The 16809-nt window shown below is 40.6% G+C and overlaps 2 protein-coding genes across 11 annotated transcripts in view; one reads left to right on the top strand and one right to left on the bottom strand.

Annotated features, from left to right (window-relative positions):
• The window catches only part of ctnnd2b (catenin (cadherin-associated protein), delta 2b), a 154789-nt gene extending 153973 nt beyond the window's left edge, over nucleotides 1-816 (bottom strand). For 3 of the 10 annotated variants that reach the window (XM_069511175.1, XM_069511177.1, XM_069511180.1), the window contains exon 1: nucleotides 521-811. The gene's annotated coding sequence lies outside the window, so the exon portion shown is untranslated. Of the gene's footprint in view, nucleotides 1-504 lie in introns of all 10 variants that reach the window. The other 7 variants (XM_069511176.1, XM_069511183.1, XM_069511174.1 and 4 more) reach the window with 6 other exon arrangements.
• A 12413-nt stretch (nucleotides 817-13229) lies between these two features.
• LOC109637928 (cAMP-dependent protein kinase inhibitor alpha) lies at nucleotides 13230-15538 on the top strand. The gene is made up of 3 exons (XM_020100603.2): nucleotides 13230-13502; nucleotides 13959-14149; nucleotides 15323-15538. The coding sequence occupies exons 2-3, from the start codon at nucleotides 13987-13989 to the stop codon at nucleotides 15391-15393; spliced, it is 234 nt and encodes a 77-aa protein (XP_019956162.2). The 5' UTR covers nucleotides 13230-13502; nucleotides 13959-13986; the 3' UTR covers nucleotides 15394-15538.
• The last annotated feature ends 1271 nt before the right edge of the window (nucleotides 15539-16809 follow it).

Below are 16809 nucleotides of genomic sequence, written 5' to 3'. Positions count from 1 at the left end.
CAAGGTGCTCTTCATCCGCTCACACGCCCGCTGATGTGCGCGGGAAGCAAACAATCCGCGCACAAAGGCGGCGCGGCCGTTCACGATGAGCCGCTGTCACCCGCGGTAATCTTGCGAATATCACTCATATTTAGGTCAATCTGAAAGTAATACCGTTTTCGCATCAGCCAACCCCCCACCCACCCCACACACCATCCTCTCTTTCTCCTCCGACCCCCACACACATCCCCGGCCAAGGATGGATGCTGGTTTCAGTCCACGATCAATGCAAGCGCACCACAGCCCTTTAGCGCATCACAATAAATAAACGCATCCCATCACCACGCCTCGGAATAAACTGACAGCGAAAAGAAGAAAACACACCTGGCACACAAAACAACATGCAGCCACATTCCCTGCAGGCTGTCATATTCTAGCATCTTTTCTCTCTCAAGCATTTTGCACAGATGAGGATGGGGAAGGGGGGGGGGGAGGCTGTGAGGCGAGCGGAATGAGGAAACTGACATTGCTGCCTGCTTACTGTAAAATAAATTCCCTCGGGGTGGGGGGAGACGGAGAGCCTCCTTTTTGTCTTCGCTCTGGACTCCCCTCCTGTCCGACGTGCGAATTCCCCCCGAAATTCAGACCATGCAAAAAAAAAAAAAAAAAAACTGGCAGTCAGTCATTCCATGCCTCCCTCCGATGTGATCGGTCCGGTGGTGTGTGTGTGTGTGAGACGGGAGAGAGGCGAGCCTGCATCGGAGAGAGGAGACTACCAGCCAGCTGTGGTGGAGGAGGAGGAGGAGGAGGAGGAAGTGAGGAGGGAAGAGGAGCGGCCGAGCCGGAGCACTGCGCACGGGAGAGAGAGAGGAGGCTGGGCGAGGGAGAGAGAGGCAGAGATAACACTCTCACTCTCTCTCTCTCTCTCTCTCTCTCTCTCTCTCTCTCTCTCTCTCTCTATTTTACGATGCAACATCACACCCCCACCCCCTCCTCCCCGCCAGAGAGACTCTAACACACACGGCCTTGGGTACCATCGGCAGCAGCGACACCCACCGGTGATGAGAGGCAGTGCGGTGTGGGATGTGATTAATGCCACAGAGGCAGCAGCAGCTGGAGAGGGAAACATGCTGTCATCGTCAATCAGGTACCTCAGGGCATCACAGGTAGCCTAAATATGAAAGTCCAGACGATTAATAATGATCTCGAGGTGATTTTCATATTCTGTTGCAAGAGTTGTGTTATTATTGGAAAGAAGAAAGCATGACTTTTGGGATATAATGATTCTTTAGCCTTCAATGTGATTGAGATGGCTATCATGCAACATTTTATGGCCTTGCACAAAAAAGCCGCCTCCTTACATCACTGACCTGCTCCACCCTCACAGCCCAAGTAGGTCACTTAGCTCCTCTGCTCATTGTCAAGTTGTGTCCCCAACTCTGTGAAAGCAATCCATACATTTTCATTTTCTTTATGTGGAGATCTACCACAACAACTGTCATAACATGTTTATCCAAGGACTCCACTAGAGGAGCTTTGCATGACTCAGTCCAAAAAGTCCTTATTCATCTCTGTTCTGTCTGATATTAGCTCAGGCCTCACAAGAGGTCTCCTTAAAAGTGTACTTTCTTCCGATTGGCCAAACATCTAGAAGCCTGCCAGGTGGTATTCCTCTTAATGTTGTAGAGGTTCTGAAAGCAAACTGTAAAACTTTGTAACTAGTATCTTAACCAACATAATTCATTGTTAACTTTTCAAATCCATCTGTACACGTGTGGGATTGAATCTGCAGCAACAAAGAGGATTTAGTCTTTCAGCAACAATGCATTTCAATATTTTTCACTATGTATGCCCCATCAATATTTGTATGTGAGGGAAATGTGCTAAAATGTGAAGTGGAAAACATCTGCTGTCTGAAAATACAAAAGCTAATATTGCGACTGAAATGCTATTCAACTGTATAGTAAACTAGCACCATCAGTTATTTGGAGTCCATGAAATGCCAATAATACTACTCAAGCAGTCATAAATACATCTTCCTAATACTTCTGGACACATCTTTAGTGATGTTCCTGCATCATTGGGTGTTTCGCGTCTTTCAACATCATACACCCTTCTCCAGATGACCCAGCTTGGGCTGATCAGAACCAAACCTGTGTCCGGATGGTACACAAGTTACTCTGCCCCCATGGCTCTCCACCTTTGTTACCTTTGCTTACATGACAGAAAATAAGGAAAAGAATAATAGGTCCCATTTAAGCTGTTCAATGGGCCAGCTCATCTTTTACCTGAGTAGTTGCCTTCTTCCTTATGGTTGTTTCTTTGGTCTCTCATTCAGCAAATCAAGATGCACAGACAAAATGTGCCCTCAAGAAAACATTAGCTTGGAAGTTAATGGAATATTGTTCAGATTTTGAGGCTTTCTTTGTGCTGTATGGCAGACTTGTGTCTGGCTGTAAGTCAATATCACACCCACAGTGTGGTAGATGGAGCGGTAAAAAAATTCTACTTTAGTCAAATACAGCTTAACATAAAATGATTTCATTAGCAATATGCAAATGAGTCATGCGTACACAGACAGAGAATCAGTGGCATTCTGACTCGCTGCACACAGTGAAAGGAAAACTTCTAAGTTGTAATTCTGTGTCCCTCTGAATGTTCATTCATCTGTCGTTACAATTCCGTGCATGTTGCTGAGGTCTGGTTTATTTTCTCATGTATCCATTTTTTTCCCAGTTTAAACAATATGGGTGACGCAAGTGTGTGGAGGCAATAGCAGAACATTACAGCTTTATGTCTCTCACTAAGCCACACCCACTTCTTGTGATCCAATCACATGCTAAGGATTTGATTTCATACTTACACACCATCCACATATTCTGTTACACTTGAAAATAGGTCACATGACTTTTAGTACACTGTGACTTAAAAGTGCTGCCGTCAAAAAGTCTCTATTTATCTTAAAATGCCTGTTAGATCATCAGGTGAACCTCTGGCTGAAAGTGTCAATACATGCTAATAAGGCCTCATTAGGGGGCCTCTGATTGGACGAACATCTAGACGCCTGCTATGGGGGAGCAGTATTTGTGGACATAACCTCCTCTTCTTTCTGGTGTGAAAGTCCTGAAACCAAAACTGTGACACTAAAGCTGCTTTCATACATACCAGCACTCCAGCATGTGCGAAAGCAAATGTCCGAGGGAGATGCTCTGTGGATTCTGCAGACTTTCTCTGCCTAACCTCTGAGTATAGTCAGTAGAAAGTAGATCACGTGATCTCCGCAGCAGAGTTAATACGTCACTTCCTGCCTCTGTCTGCTGCACTCAGCTGCTCCACCTCTCGCCTAAATGATGTGAGGATGTGATGGGGTTGTGAACACGTCTGTGCAGAAAACCTCCCGCTGTGTTGTACATGTGTGAAAGACAAACTGCGGGTAAACTTAGCCATAGCCGATTCGATTTTACCCAGGTCATGACTGAAAACAGTATAGGTGACTAGTAGCTAAGAGTAAATCACAGAATAACTGATTCTGAATGGAAACTCCTCAAATCCATCCTTACATGTTGGAGTCTGTCATCCACCGTTATATCACGGAAAACCAGATAATAATGTAAAAACCAGAGATGTTCTGCAGAAATCTTTTTTGCTGTGGATGTTAGTTCTGTCCAATCACATATTCTCAGTCAGATTCAATCACTGTCGCTGTGCACCAATTATTAGTTATTACAGGAACATAAAAGAGTTCTGGTAAAAGGAGAGATGTGGTGTAAGATCATATGAACCTGAATGGAAGACTCAACTTCACACCCAGCTTCTGAAGGATACGGGTCACTGTAACACTCAGAAAGCCTTGTCAAGCCATCTGCAAACTGAAGGGTGGTGAAGAGTGCTTTATAAATACTGGTTTAAGTTTAAACTCCAAACCTCTTGGTTGGCAGACAGCTGGTTTTTACCTGCGAACTACAGTGTGTGCCAGTGCAGTCAGTTCCTCACAGCCAACAACAGTTTCCCTGTGAAAGCGTGTCTGAGTCTTGTGAAGGAGGAACGTTGAAGTGAAAGAAATGGAAAGACAATAATCATTAGAAAAAGTACATCTTGTACTTTTCAAGTGAAAGCCTCAGCAGGAGAAGCTGAACAGGATGTGTCAGTTCAGGCTTTCTACACTGAAGGGATGATCACTGAGTTGTGAAGCTTCTGGACAGAGTAGGGATAAAACCACCACAGTTGGGTGGACCGGCCTGACCAGGGTTTAAATCCCAGTTGCAGCATAACTGCTGTAAGTTCAGGTGCTGCCTGCAATTCAGGAATCATTTGTGAAAAGTGTAAAAGTCCTCACTTAAACAGTTGCATGGAGTGCGGCGTACCCTTCATATTGCATATGGCAACCCCAAACAAGGCCCACACATTTGGGGGGTTTCATCCCTGGGTGTTCCTGCACTCTGAAGACAGGAGGAAAAGTTAACTGCTTTGTGGCAGATAGCAAATGTAAAGAGTTGCTGCACATTAAAATAGGTTTTTTTGTGTTTTAATGAAAGACATTACTACTTTTAATGTCACAATTACTACCATAATTGTAAAAAAATATATAAATGTATGTGTTGGACATTGCTCATAACGCCACCTGATGTTTCAAACCATTGCAGGGCTAAGGCTTACGGATTTGGATGTTTCTACGCCATGACATTTAGATATAAATGAAAAAAGAAAGGTGGCCGGAATTTGGAAAGCCACGCTCCTTTTCAAATCTATACCAAAACGAAACCAACCACATTGTCTTTGTTTGTGTGTGCATTCTAAAGTCATTTTTTTTATTTTCCAGGGAAGGGCCCTTCAGCCAAAACTTCGGGGTTAAGCTACACTTTAAAGATTGTTTTGTATCACCTTCAAAGTCCATTCGAACCAAGCACATTGTTTCACTCTGTGTCCAGAATGAACCAATATTTCCGCCTTCACAACACCACCCACACTGCTCTGGGTCCTTACCAACTGAAACGAGACATAGCCCTTTAGGAAAACTGGCAAGCAAGAATATAATACATGCACACGCCAAACCAGGACAAAGCCTTTACAAGAGGGAGTCAGATCACAAGAGGACACTAGAAAAGAGTTTGTAACCCAGTTGATCTGAGCTCTGTACATCCTCCTTTCTATCTGTGGATCTATCTATATTTGTCTCCCTCTCTTTCTCTCAGTCCCTCTTTGTCTCACATTTCTTTGTGCAGTCAACTGTAAGCTATTTCCAAATGCCACCGTCAATGGCATCAATGGCAAACAAAATCTTGCACGCATTGTTCTTGCATGCACTGTGTGCTTCACTGCGCACAAAATTACTTTGAATGTTCTGATTATCTGCACACACCACAGTCAAAATGTCATACAGCAGGAGAGGCAGCACTTTAATACACACCAAATATTTAAATGTCACCACATGGTAGCATATGTATTTGTGTTGCAACAATGTTAACTGCTATTAATCTTAGTGTCAACTCCTTGACTTGCTGTATACTCCACAGTACGCTGTCTTTTTGCTGTTTCGTGCACTATACTCCATTTCAGCTATTCTTATCCATCGCCTCTCCTCCGCTGCTCTAATGACCTGACATCTCCGCGGGGATCATTAAAGTTTCATCTGACCTAATCTAAAAATTGAAGTCCCCTTAAGCCAGGCACTTGTCTGCTCCAGTGGAGCTGCTCGGTGTCCATCGGCAGGAAGAAATGTGGTTGTATTGCATGAGAAGCTGCTCGTAGGTGTGTGTGTGTGTGTGTGTGTGTGAGAGCGTGAGACACAACGCTACAGGGAAGAACACATGCTCATTTAAATCTATGCTAACACAAGGTTGGTTTGAAAAAAGAAGGGTGGTCATGAGACAATGTGGTGATTATGCTGTAGTTATCTGTGTAGTTTCTTCAACCCGTGACTTTTGAAACTGCCAACAAAAACTAACATAGCACCTACAGTGGTGCTTATTAGTGATATTATGTGAGTGAGAGAGAGAGACAGAAAGAGTGAGATAGACTTTAAAGGGACTCACACACACACACACACACACAGAGAGAGAGAGAGAGAGAGAGAGAGAGAGAGAGAGAGGCACACATCATTTTAAACTTTGATTGATAGACTCCAATTTAGTCTAGTAGCAATATGTGATCCATATCTGGATAAAATATCTGGGCCATTGCCTGTTATTAATAAGTATCCTCATTTTCTCAATTTTGCCCGCACTGTGATTGGATCTTAAATTGCAAATTTGGTTAGAGGACTTATTGAACTTATTAGCAATCAAGGCAAGTCCCTTGTTCCGTGATACAATTCTCTGCTACCATATGGGCCCATATGGTAGCCTACTTATCTTTCCTTTTTCTAGCGTTGCTACATTTGTTACCCCCTGACCTTTCAGCCAACATTAACAACAAATCTTAGCATGCTAACACACAAAACTAGTGATAGTTAACATCAGCGCTTCTCTGCGTACACCTCATTTGTCTGAGGGAAAAAAAATAGCTCCTATTTTTAACAATCCAGGTATCTACACAGGCAACTACTCAACCCAAGCTGCATGTTTTGGTTATTGTTATCTTCTATCTTTGTGTAACTACAGTGACTGTGTGTTGGGTCATGAGTGCTGCCAAAACACCCAGTGCAGTGTCTAAACACATTCTGTATAAACTGAGGACTGAAGCTGCTGCTGCTCCGTCAGTGCGCTGCTCATTCTACACTTCCTGAGCAAGAGTTGGCTGACCAGCATGAACATCTACACCCCGGCTGTGATGGGATTACAGTGGGCCAACATCAATTGTGATTGTTATTGCCATTCAAAAATCTGTTGCTTTGTTATGAGCTATACAAATATGTCTAAAGTTATAAAAATAATAACATCTACGTTTGTTCCACATGTAAAATACACACCCATTGAAGCTAAGCTGTGTGAAGACATAGAAAATATACCCTAATCAAATAAAATGTTATTCTCATTTGTTGGCTGCGACAGAAAAATATGTAGAAAAATGTAATCAGCATGTTTTATCCATCTATCTTTTTTATCTATCCTTTTTGTATTCTTTCTAAATCTGTTCAGCATCATGGTACAAGTCATATCAGGAGAACTTATTGCCTTCATCAGATTTTCAGAGGTATTTTAAGAACTGAACTTTGGCAGACTGATTTGCATCAGTCACCTTTAATTTCCTCCTGGCTGCTATTTTGAACAGAAGAAGCCTTATAACTCCACTACATCACACCATAAAAAAGATAGCATATCCTGTCAGTATAAGCTAACAGGAGGATGCACTCTTTATTATACAGGGTGGGGCATATATAATATCAATGTGTGGACTTTTGCGAAAGCTATTTTCTTATCTATATTAAGTCAGATTTACCTTTAATAAAACATTTATCTTTCATAAAATCCCCAGTAAACGTACATTCTATAAAAAAACATACAGATCTTGGTCTAAATTAAAACTTGAATGACAAAACCATTCAGATGAATGCTCAGATATCTTCCTATCAATGGAGCAGCTCCACCACACATTCTCCTGTAGACTTAGGTCCACTCAGGTTACTGCTAACCACATCTTCAGTAGTGAATAAAACATGACACTGCCTTCACTGAGGTTCACTGAATCACGTCCTTTTCTGTTGGAGCAGCTTGTAATGAAATTCCTCCCTCTGAAGGTTAACCTTCATCTAAAAATCAAAGAGACAGGAAGGAGCTCAGGGCACCGTGTCTTTGTCAGCGGGAGAGTGAAAACTGTAATGTTTACTGAAGATACTGCGAGAAGACGCATGCATCCATCTAATGACATGTACAGAAACGTAAGCAAAGGAATTAGAGATCAACCCCAAACCAGGCCATCCATCCATAAAAAAAATGCAATGAAACAATATTAATATTGAAAATCACAGGATTTTACTGTAAAGGTAACAGCCCATTAAATGGTTTATGAATACCCTACATAGTAGCTTCCATTATGTCAGAGTGTCAAGTTCACTTTTTTTTACTATATATGCTGGAATAATACAATCTATGCCACTCTGCATTTTTTTTACACTTTTTTTCTTTCTTTGCTTTTGTTTCAACCTAAACCTTCTTTAAAAAATTCAGATACATGACAAAAGTGGATCAAAGAAAACATACAGCCCAAATCCACACCACTCATAACTGATAAGTTAAAAATGTTGACATCATCAGATATCAGAACACTGTCTCCTAGAAATTCAGTTCATATACAGTTTACCCACATTTGAGATAAATGTATCATGTCTGTATTATGTTCAGAAACGATGTGAAAGGCTGTATCAACAAACTGCACTGAGCTCATACTTGGGTTGGATGATGGGTCCAGAGTCCTTCTGTGGTTTGGCAATAAAAGTATGTTGGTTCTATTCAGTGAAAGATTGTGGTTTTGGTTAAATGCTAATAATCGTAGTGAGTTACGTCCCCCTCTTGTGTCAGTGTGGTGTATGTGTGTTCTGTTCTGTTCCTCTGTTTTCTCCCCAGGTGATCAGTCAATCAAGCCAACCTGTGTCCAATCATCCCACTGGCCCTGTCTGCCAATCAGAGGGCGCCACCGCCACCCATATATGTGTGCTGTGTTTGTGTGTGAGGCTCTTTTGAGGGGCAGAGAGGGAGGGAGAGAGGGAGGGAGAGAGGTGCTGTTGTTTGTTTTCTGTGTTTTCTGTGTTGTTTGCTGGAGGATGGTGTGTGTGAGTGCAGAGTTGTGTTGTTTCTGTGTTTGGTGGTCTGTACTCGGTGCAGTGTTTTTGTTCAGTTTTGCCTCATGCACAGGGGAAAGGTGAACAGGGAAGACACCCATGGGTCTACATTCCCACCAAGTAGCCTTACACCTGTTACAATTCACTATGTAAGGAGTAGGTGCCACACCATGTATTTATTATGTGTAGAGTAGTTTAGGATTCGGTTTCTGTGATAGCTCAGAGTGTTGCTGCACTAGATTAGGACTGCACGTTTTGATTTATGATTTCTTTGCTTGGGCACCGCTCATAGTTCCCTTGTTCCCTGTGGCGTTTCCTTTTGTATAATAAATTATTATTCCTTTTACCCAAACCTTAGTTTGTTTACTTGTGTTGCCACACCACACACCCTGCTCTGCCAGTGTTAGGCCCTAGACACTACACCATCAGACGGGTCATAACAGTGAGTCTATTTTTTTTCTTTGTTTTAAACCAGACCACAATCTTGTTGCTGCCTGATAGAAACAGATACATTATTATTTCAAACTCAAAAATCCTGATGGAAAACAAAAAAGGATGACGTCAGAGAGCAGTTAACTGATGTGATTGGTATTTGTGCGTCAATCACAACAATCACAACAGCACATTATGCTCCTATAAAACAAAAACATAGTATTTGCAGATACAAATGAGTTTGAATGGGATAGGTCAGAATATTAATGTTGTCTCACAAGGAACAGATGCACTTTTAAGTGACCATTAAGGAAAACATGACATGTTTTTTCTTCTGAATCTCATGTCTGCACTTGATTATGCTGATATACAGTATGTGCATGAATCTCCCTCCACATTAAAGTCTCTTAATTATGTGTATCACAGTGGACTGTGCCTATTTGCAGGTGATCATTTCTAAGTATTCTGTGGGTTAATGAGGGTTGGTCTTCTCAACCAACAAATTTGACTTGCACTATTACTTATCTGAAAATGTTTAAAAAAATAAAGCTTTTCAAATAATAGCCTCACTACAAATACAATGAGGAAAAAAAGGTTTTAGGTGAATTGGCAGAAATTCAATATAAAATAATTGTAGAGATGTTTTCACAAGTGTGTTCCATCTAAATTGTACACATTTTTCCTTACCCTAGAATGGTCCCTTTATATTTAAATACTTTATATTTACATCAGGACAAGTCCTCTCTACAGAGGCTGCCATGCTTTTTAATTTAGTCCAGACTGGACAAACTAAACACCTTTTGAGTTTATATGAAAACTGAAGCTACCACAGGTTTTTTTTAACTTGTTTGGAAGGAGAGGGTGAGGTGAGGGGTGTTCAGCTGCAACATGCAACTTCAACTTCAGATGTCACTAGATTCTACTGTACCTTCAATGGGAAACCACTGTTCTTCCCTCTAAAAGATGAAACTTGAGCATGAAACCCCTCTATATAAAAGGTATTTTTTATTTCTGCTCTATATCATAAAAAAAGTATTTTTGAGTGTCCTCGGCCAATGGGTTTGTCAGAACTGGTTAGAGAAAGGCTGTGAATCCTACTGAACATACGCAGTTCAGCCACTAAGAGAAGAAAGGGGGGGCGCAACTTTATACTGCTCTCAAACAGCTAGATATGACTTGAATCACAATATGTATATCAATTAAATTGTTAAATGCTGCAACTTCAATGCAGTAATCATGGATGGTCTGCAGGTTTTTTGTGGAGGAGCCAGTTACAGCAAACAACTGGAAAGGATTACAGAGAGGAACTGCACAGCAGTGTAAAGAACCAGTGAAGTGAGCTGTGCCTCTGTGGATCCTGCCACCAGCACACAGCTAACAGTGAAGAGGCTCCACACAGCTTCTGAAGCGGTGGGAGATATCTGATCTCAACTATTTGCTCCTTTTCACAATCCTTTTCACAACTGCCCAGATGTGTTGTGCTGAATCCCTGCGCCACGAGTATTAAAGTTAAGAACATGTTTCCACAGCAACACAGCCTGAGACTCACACTGGTGCCTAGCTGCACTCGTGGCTGTTACAACATTGATAACATTGTTTTTTTGTTAGCTTTACCTGCTGTTTTTATGATTCGTTATTAGTTTAGCATTAGTATAAGTTAGTAATCATAACTCTGAAAGGATCCTACTAATGCTGACTCACTGACTGACAACATACTTTTTCATTGTGTAAAACACAAATGCTGTTGTGCAGTTGTACTGTGCAATTTAACACAACGCTGAAAAGCAGTGTTTTGATGGGCGTGATCTGAAGGCTCTGCTGAATTGGTCCTGAATTAGGAGTTGGGAGCCAATCAAATTAAAAAAACAATAATAAGTACCATACTTTATCTACATTGACAGAGAATCAAAAGTTAGGTTTTAAAGAAAACTATGAAAATATACAAATGTCATCAGCCTTCCAATTTTCTTTGTTCCACATGACCCCTGAGATCATTACTGGAGAAAGTCAATTTACAGAATCACAGAAAACATTGAAACATGTGCACATAGGTGATTCAAACTAGCTAAAATCAATATCTTTTGTATGATACCGTTTTCAGGCGGTCACAGGTTGTTTTTTTTAAGTTGGTGGCTGAAATGTTTGCGAGTCTCTTTTGTGCCTAGAACCTCACCCAGCAGTGATGTCACTGGGTCATGGAGGACAAGTGTACGTCATTGCAGCAAAGTGAGAAGAAAAGATTTTTAGTGGGTGTTCATTTACTCTTTAAAATACAAGGGTATTTCAGTACAATGATGAATTATACATAAAAACATATCATCCCTGCATAGCGCTGTTAAATAACTTTTTATAACAACATGAAATTTGGTGTTAAACTCAGACATTTAGTCAGAGTAGTTGATCCATATCCTCTGTTGCAAGAGGAAACACATTGCGACTCTGTTGTTGTTGCTGGATGTGACGGAACTAACTCTCACATTATTGTATTACATTATAAAATGATTTCGTAATCAACACAACACATACGACACACAACACTCACAATATCCTCATTGTCTAACAACAGCAGTGAAGCCTCTAGGTTTGGCTTTAAGACAAGTAGTCACAAAACGATGCATTCATTCATGCTGACAAGAGCCCCACCATGTGGTCTGAAGGAATAATGCACACATGATTGTTTCCAGTCTAACTTTACGTCATGGCAGAGAATGTCCTTAGCACTAATGCACAGTGTGTCCCGAGTGCACAGCATCTCATCCGATCCAGAAACATCTTTATAGAGAAATGTATACATCGAAGTTGAATGAGAATATGTTTTTCCTTCTAATTAAAGGATCCAGAGGTTAGCAACTTGATTTTATCTCCCTCTGGATACTGAAAGCTCACTGTATAATATAGAGTCGCACTAATACATATTTATAAACACCATATTAGATAAAAATCATTCTTTTTCTGAATAATATTTTAGCTGTACCTTAGATGGTCTGCCCTCCACACCAACACACGGTGCAGTGGGTTGTGAATTCAACAGCTGTGGTAGCAATAAAAAGTATATAAATATATAAACTCATAAAACTGTGATCATTGATTATACGACTGCAGTTAGTCTACTTTGATGTTCCCTTCAAGTCTTTCCACTTTTACACCAAAATCTTTAAAAAAGCTTTGTCAAATATTCTATAAATCACTTGATTAATTGTTTCATATGTGAACGCAACAGATTAAATTTTTTCTAACCATATTAAATGTACTATAATATTAGACCGGAAAAAGCAGTAAGTGCTTACATTTGAGAAGCTGGGAACAAAATCTGACTGAAACAATTATTTGACAGTAAAAAATGTCCCTGATAAATTCTCCATCAACTGACTAATCATTTAATCAACAGATATTCACAACTTTACACAAAAATGAATCAGTAGGCAAATGTTACCCTACGGGTTCCATTAAAACTACAGTGTAGACTTTTGCCTTTTAATTCATTAGGTGACACTTTGCTGAAGCTTTGTCTGTTTTAGCTGGTGGGAAGACAGCCCGGCAGCTAACGACAACATCATATGTCATGTAGAATTAATCTTGACATTGACTCAGAGTGATGACTGTCATAACACATTTGGACATGATGATTGTACATTTGCTGATCCTAAGGCCAATTCCACTTACACACAGGGGAAATAATACACCACATCGTCGACTTTCTTATTTGAATTGGAAGTAAATAAAGGACATCACAACTCATAGGTAATGTAAAATTAACAAATCTATTCAATGAATACAACAGTGGAAATAAAATACTCTTCCCCTCTTTCTCTTAAACACTATTTATATCCTATTGTTAATTTTGTTTTGTTTACTATTCATCTGCACATGTATGTAGACATATTTGGACACATACCTGCCTTGTTCTTAACGTTGATATTAATAAAGTTTAAGGAAAAAGACAGCCACCATCACAGGGAAAAGCAGATTTTACGAGATGACGGTGAAGGCATCATGATGCTGCTGCTCTCCTCTCATCCTTTTGTGCCTCCTGTCCAATCAGCGCTCGGATGCGGTTTGCGGGCCGCTGATTGGTCGCGGAGGAGGAAGATGTGGCGGCCATGAGAGCGGATCGAGGACTCGTCGAAGCTGCTGATGGGATTCATGTCGCCTCTCGGTGTTTGACGCGCTGACTCGCTGTGTCATGTGAGGCGGTTGGATTTGTGCTCGCTGCTCGCTCTCGGTGTTTGCTCTTCTATGCGCGTGTGTTGTACTGTGCGGATATATCCGGTAGGTCGGCTGATGTGATGTCGGGCCCGTCGCTCTGAATTGTCGGTGAAGTCACTCCCTGGTAATGTAGCTCGGGGCTATTGCACTGGTGGAGCTGTCACTGAGGGTGAGTAGATGCTGAAACCAGACCCCTACATGCAATGCAAATCCCATTATTATACAGTAACAATGCGTTTAGACGTCATGGCCCAGCTTTACATGATACCTGACCTGTGGGCCTAATTATGGGATGGCAGCCTGGGTTAGCATGACATACTTCATGTGGTAAAGATGTCAAAAAAGAATTGTGAAAATCAGAGCTGATGGTTCTGGTGCAGTGTAAAGCACTGCAGGTTTAAAATGACAGAAATCATCAAATCAGGGTTTAAAATGTAGTCTTAGTACTCTCATGATAAATATCTACATGTGTGTAAAGTCACAGGATATGCAGCTTCATCCAATTTTACTGTGAAATCACTGGCTTCACTATGTTTGGACAATAATTTGCAAATACACTTACATGTTAGAAACATATGGCAAACAACCACATGAGGTGTGGGTTTTGTTTTCGTTTTTTTCACAGGTGTTGCTGTGTGAACGATGCCCGAGCGATGTCTGATGTTGAGGCCACGTATGCAGATTTCATTGCCTCTGGCAGGACAGGACGAAGGAACGCCATGCATGACATCCTACAGAGTCCCACCGACCCAGAGGGACGAGAGCTGCCGCTCACCCTGTCTCTGTCCCAGCTGCACATCAACGCAGGAGGGGGAGGTGAACTACTGTCTTCTACTCTAAGATACTACTGTATTCACACATGGCAGTAGAACAGCTACAATACCTTAAACAATTTAGTATCCTTCACAATCTTCTTCATGTTTGCATTTCTATTTTTCTAGGCTGTTTAATACACAATGTTTCATCACCATACATTTTACCATGACTCTGCCCCATTTATACACCAAATACAAGCCAGTCCATGAGAATTATGATGATGATCCTTTACAAGGATTACAAGATATTTCAGCTGATTCTGAAAGTGTCATGATGAACAAATTTGGGCTCATGATTGGACCTAGTTGAGATGAAAGTCATCTAGTGAACTCTCATTGCAATTCTCAAAATGTGTACTCAAGAGTCAAGTTCTTTACTGTCCAACAAAAGGAGCCACACTTTTGTAAGAGTTGTCCTGTTGCATTGTGCCAAATTTGAAGTTTCCTTTGAGAAAGTTCAACATCAATGAATAAAAGTATTTATGTTGTGAACTACAGGTGCAGATTAAGTTCTTTAAAGATACCATTCAATGCTGCTTGTTATTTACTCCCACTTTCTTCATTCTCATAATAGATGGATTTCCCAAATTGACAGGAATTGACAGCCATTTTACTGGGTTTTTATTATGGATGGTGTGCAGGCATGAGTAAAGGTGTACTGTGGGGCTGCTGTATGTTAGGCTCTATTGTATATATTCTATGCCATTCTACACAAAGAGAGACAGCCTTGCTGGTTTTTGAAACGAGCTATGTTGAAAAAGCAAATCAAAATCAAAATGAGATTATCATCATTTACAAGTTTAAATAGATCTGACACTGAATTGATAATAAAATATGTAAGAAGTTTTGTGTATTGTTATGTATGTATAATGCTAATGGAAATTTTGAACTAACAATCATTCAGTCATTACTTAGCTGTAAGGTCACTATATTGTTTGGGTTAAAAATTACAAATCTGGCTGAGCTATTCAATTCTCAATGGCAGTGACCTGATTGTCAGATTTCCATCAAATTGTGAAATGATTTGACTTTTTGGTTGAAAAGTCCAATCATCAGTCCAAGAAGCTAATGAATAGAGTTACAAATAAAGTTTGTATATAAAGGCCAACAATAAAACTGATATGGTCTCTTTAATGTCAGTTAAAATGTTCTCCTTTTCCTAATTTCCCTGCAGAAGGAGACGACCTGGAGGACAGCCAGAGCTCCTCCTCAGCACATCGGGAGGCTGAGCAGAGGAACAGCTAACCCACATGTGTGATGCGTGTGGCTACGTATGTGTGATGAATCCGTTTGTCTAAAGTGGGCCGGTAGCCACAGGCTAGCACAGCCCCTGCTGAGGTGCCTATAAGCAGGGCACTGACAAACTCTCATGTCCCTGTGGCTCTGCTGTGCAGTAGAATAACAGACTGATTTCAGGGTGTTTTTTCAGAGTCGGTGTAAGAAGAAAGACACATTTTGTAGCTCCTGTAAAGCTGAACTTCAGTCTTAGTTACTAAACACACGGGTCGGATGACTGGAATGAAAGAAAATAGAAAGAGATCCTGTGTGAGTTTTGTAATAGTGTAAGCAATTTGTGAGACCACTGAGACGTGCTGATGTAATGGGTCACAGTGGGAGTAGCATGTTTGTAGAGCTTGTGAGGCTGATAGAGATTATATTGCCAGTTAATGGCTTGTGCTTCTTTTAAATTGACAAAACTGTAGAGGGAATGGAACTTCTCCGCTGTAAGAGTTGGAAAACACCACGAACAAAAACACTGAGGTCTAGTTACTGAAAGGCGTAGCTGTGTTTGCTGGTTTTGTTGAAAGTTTTTGATGAACAATTTTCAGATGTGTACTGCATGTGACACTGGCCTATACTGTAGAAAGCAGCAGACTGTATCAGTAGGAAGGAAGGTGGTGTGACACCAAACATATACAGTTAGAAAAGGAGACATATGGATGATGGTGTATTACTGTATCTTTTAAAATCCTTTTGTACTCGTCTAATAACACTATTGTAATCATAACCTTAAAGTGGAGATTTAGATGTGAAGATTGACACCACTCTCATGTCAGTAAATTAAATATGGAGCTGGAGTCAGCACAGGGCAACAAGACAGCGAAATCCATCTGTACCTTTGAAATTAAATAATTAGCATGTAGTGTCAGTTTGTAAGAATTTAAATGATTGTTTAATTCATACACATTTTTAGTTTAGCCAGGTTTATTCAAATCTTTTGAATGAATTACACAAATAAGATATAATAAGAGGTACTGCTAAGCCACATTTGTTATATTTGAATGGGGCCACGCTAGTCGTTTCCCCCAGCAGTCTTTATGCTAAACTATGATAAAAGCTGTAAAGGTCTGGGTCTTTGAATCACTCATATCTTAATTTATCTAATGACTTTTTATATTTGATTTCCAATTGTAATGAATGGATAACGAAGGCTTTCTGGTGTTTTTAAGGAACAGTAATTAGCCCACAGATTAGCTAAGTTTGTTTACCATTTACCATTAATGAAATTCAGCCTTATTATACAGGATCACTACTGTTGTTTTTCTTGTTTCAGAAAACAGGTCCTGATTCATGACGAAATGGCACATGAGCCGGCAAGCTAGTTAGCCAAACTTAGCCAATCAGCTGTCTGCTCCTGCTATACGAATAGAATACACATGT

This window comes from Paralichthys olivaceus, chromosome 16, assembly GCF_024713975.1.
Source record: "Paralichthys olivaceus isolate ysfri-2021 chromosome 16, ASM2471397v2, whole genome shotgun sequence".
Classification (NCBI taxonomy): domain Eukaryota; kingdom Metazoa; phylum Chordata; class Actinopteri; order Pleuronectiformes; family Paralichthyidae; genus Paralichthys; species Paralichthys olivaceus.
Note: the sequence above shows the minus strand (reverse complement) of the source record. Positions and strands in the feature narration are given on the sequence as shown.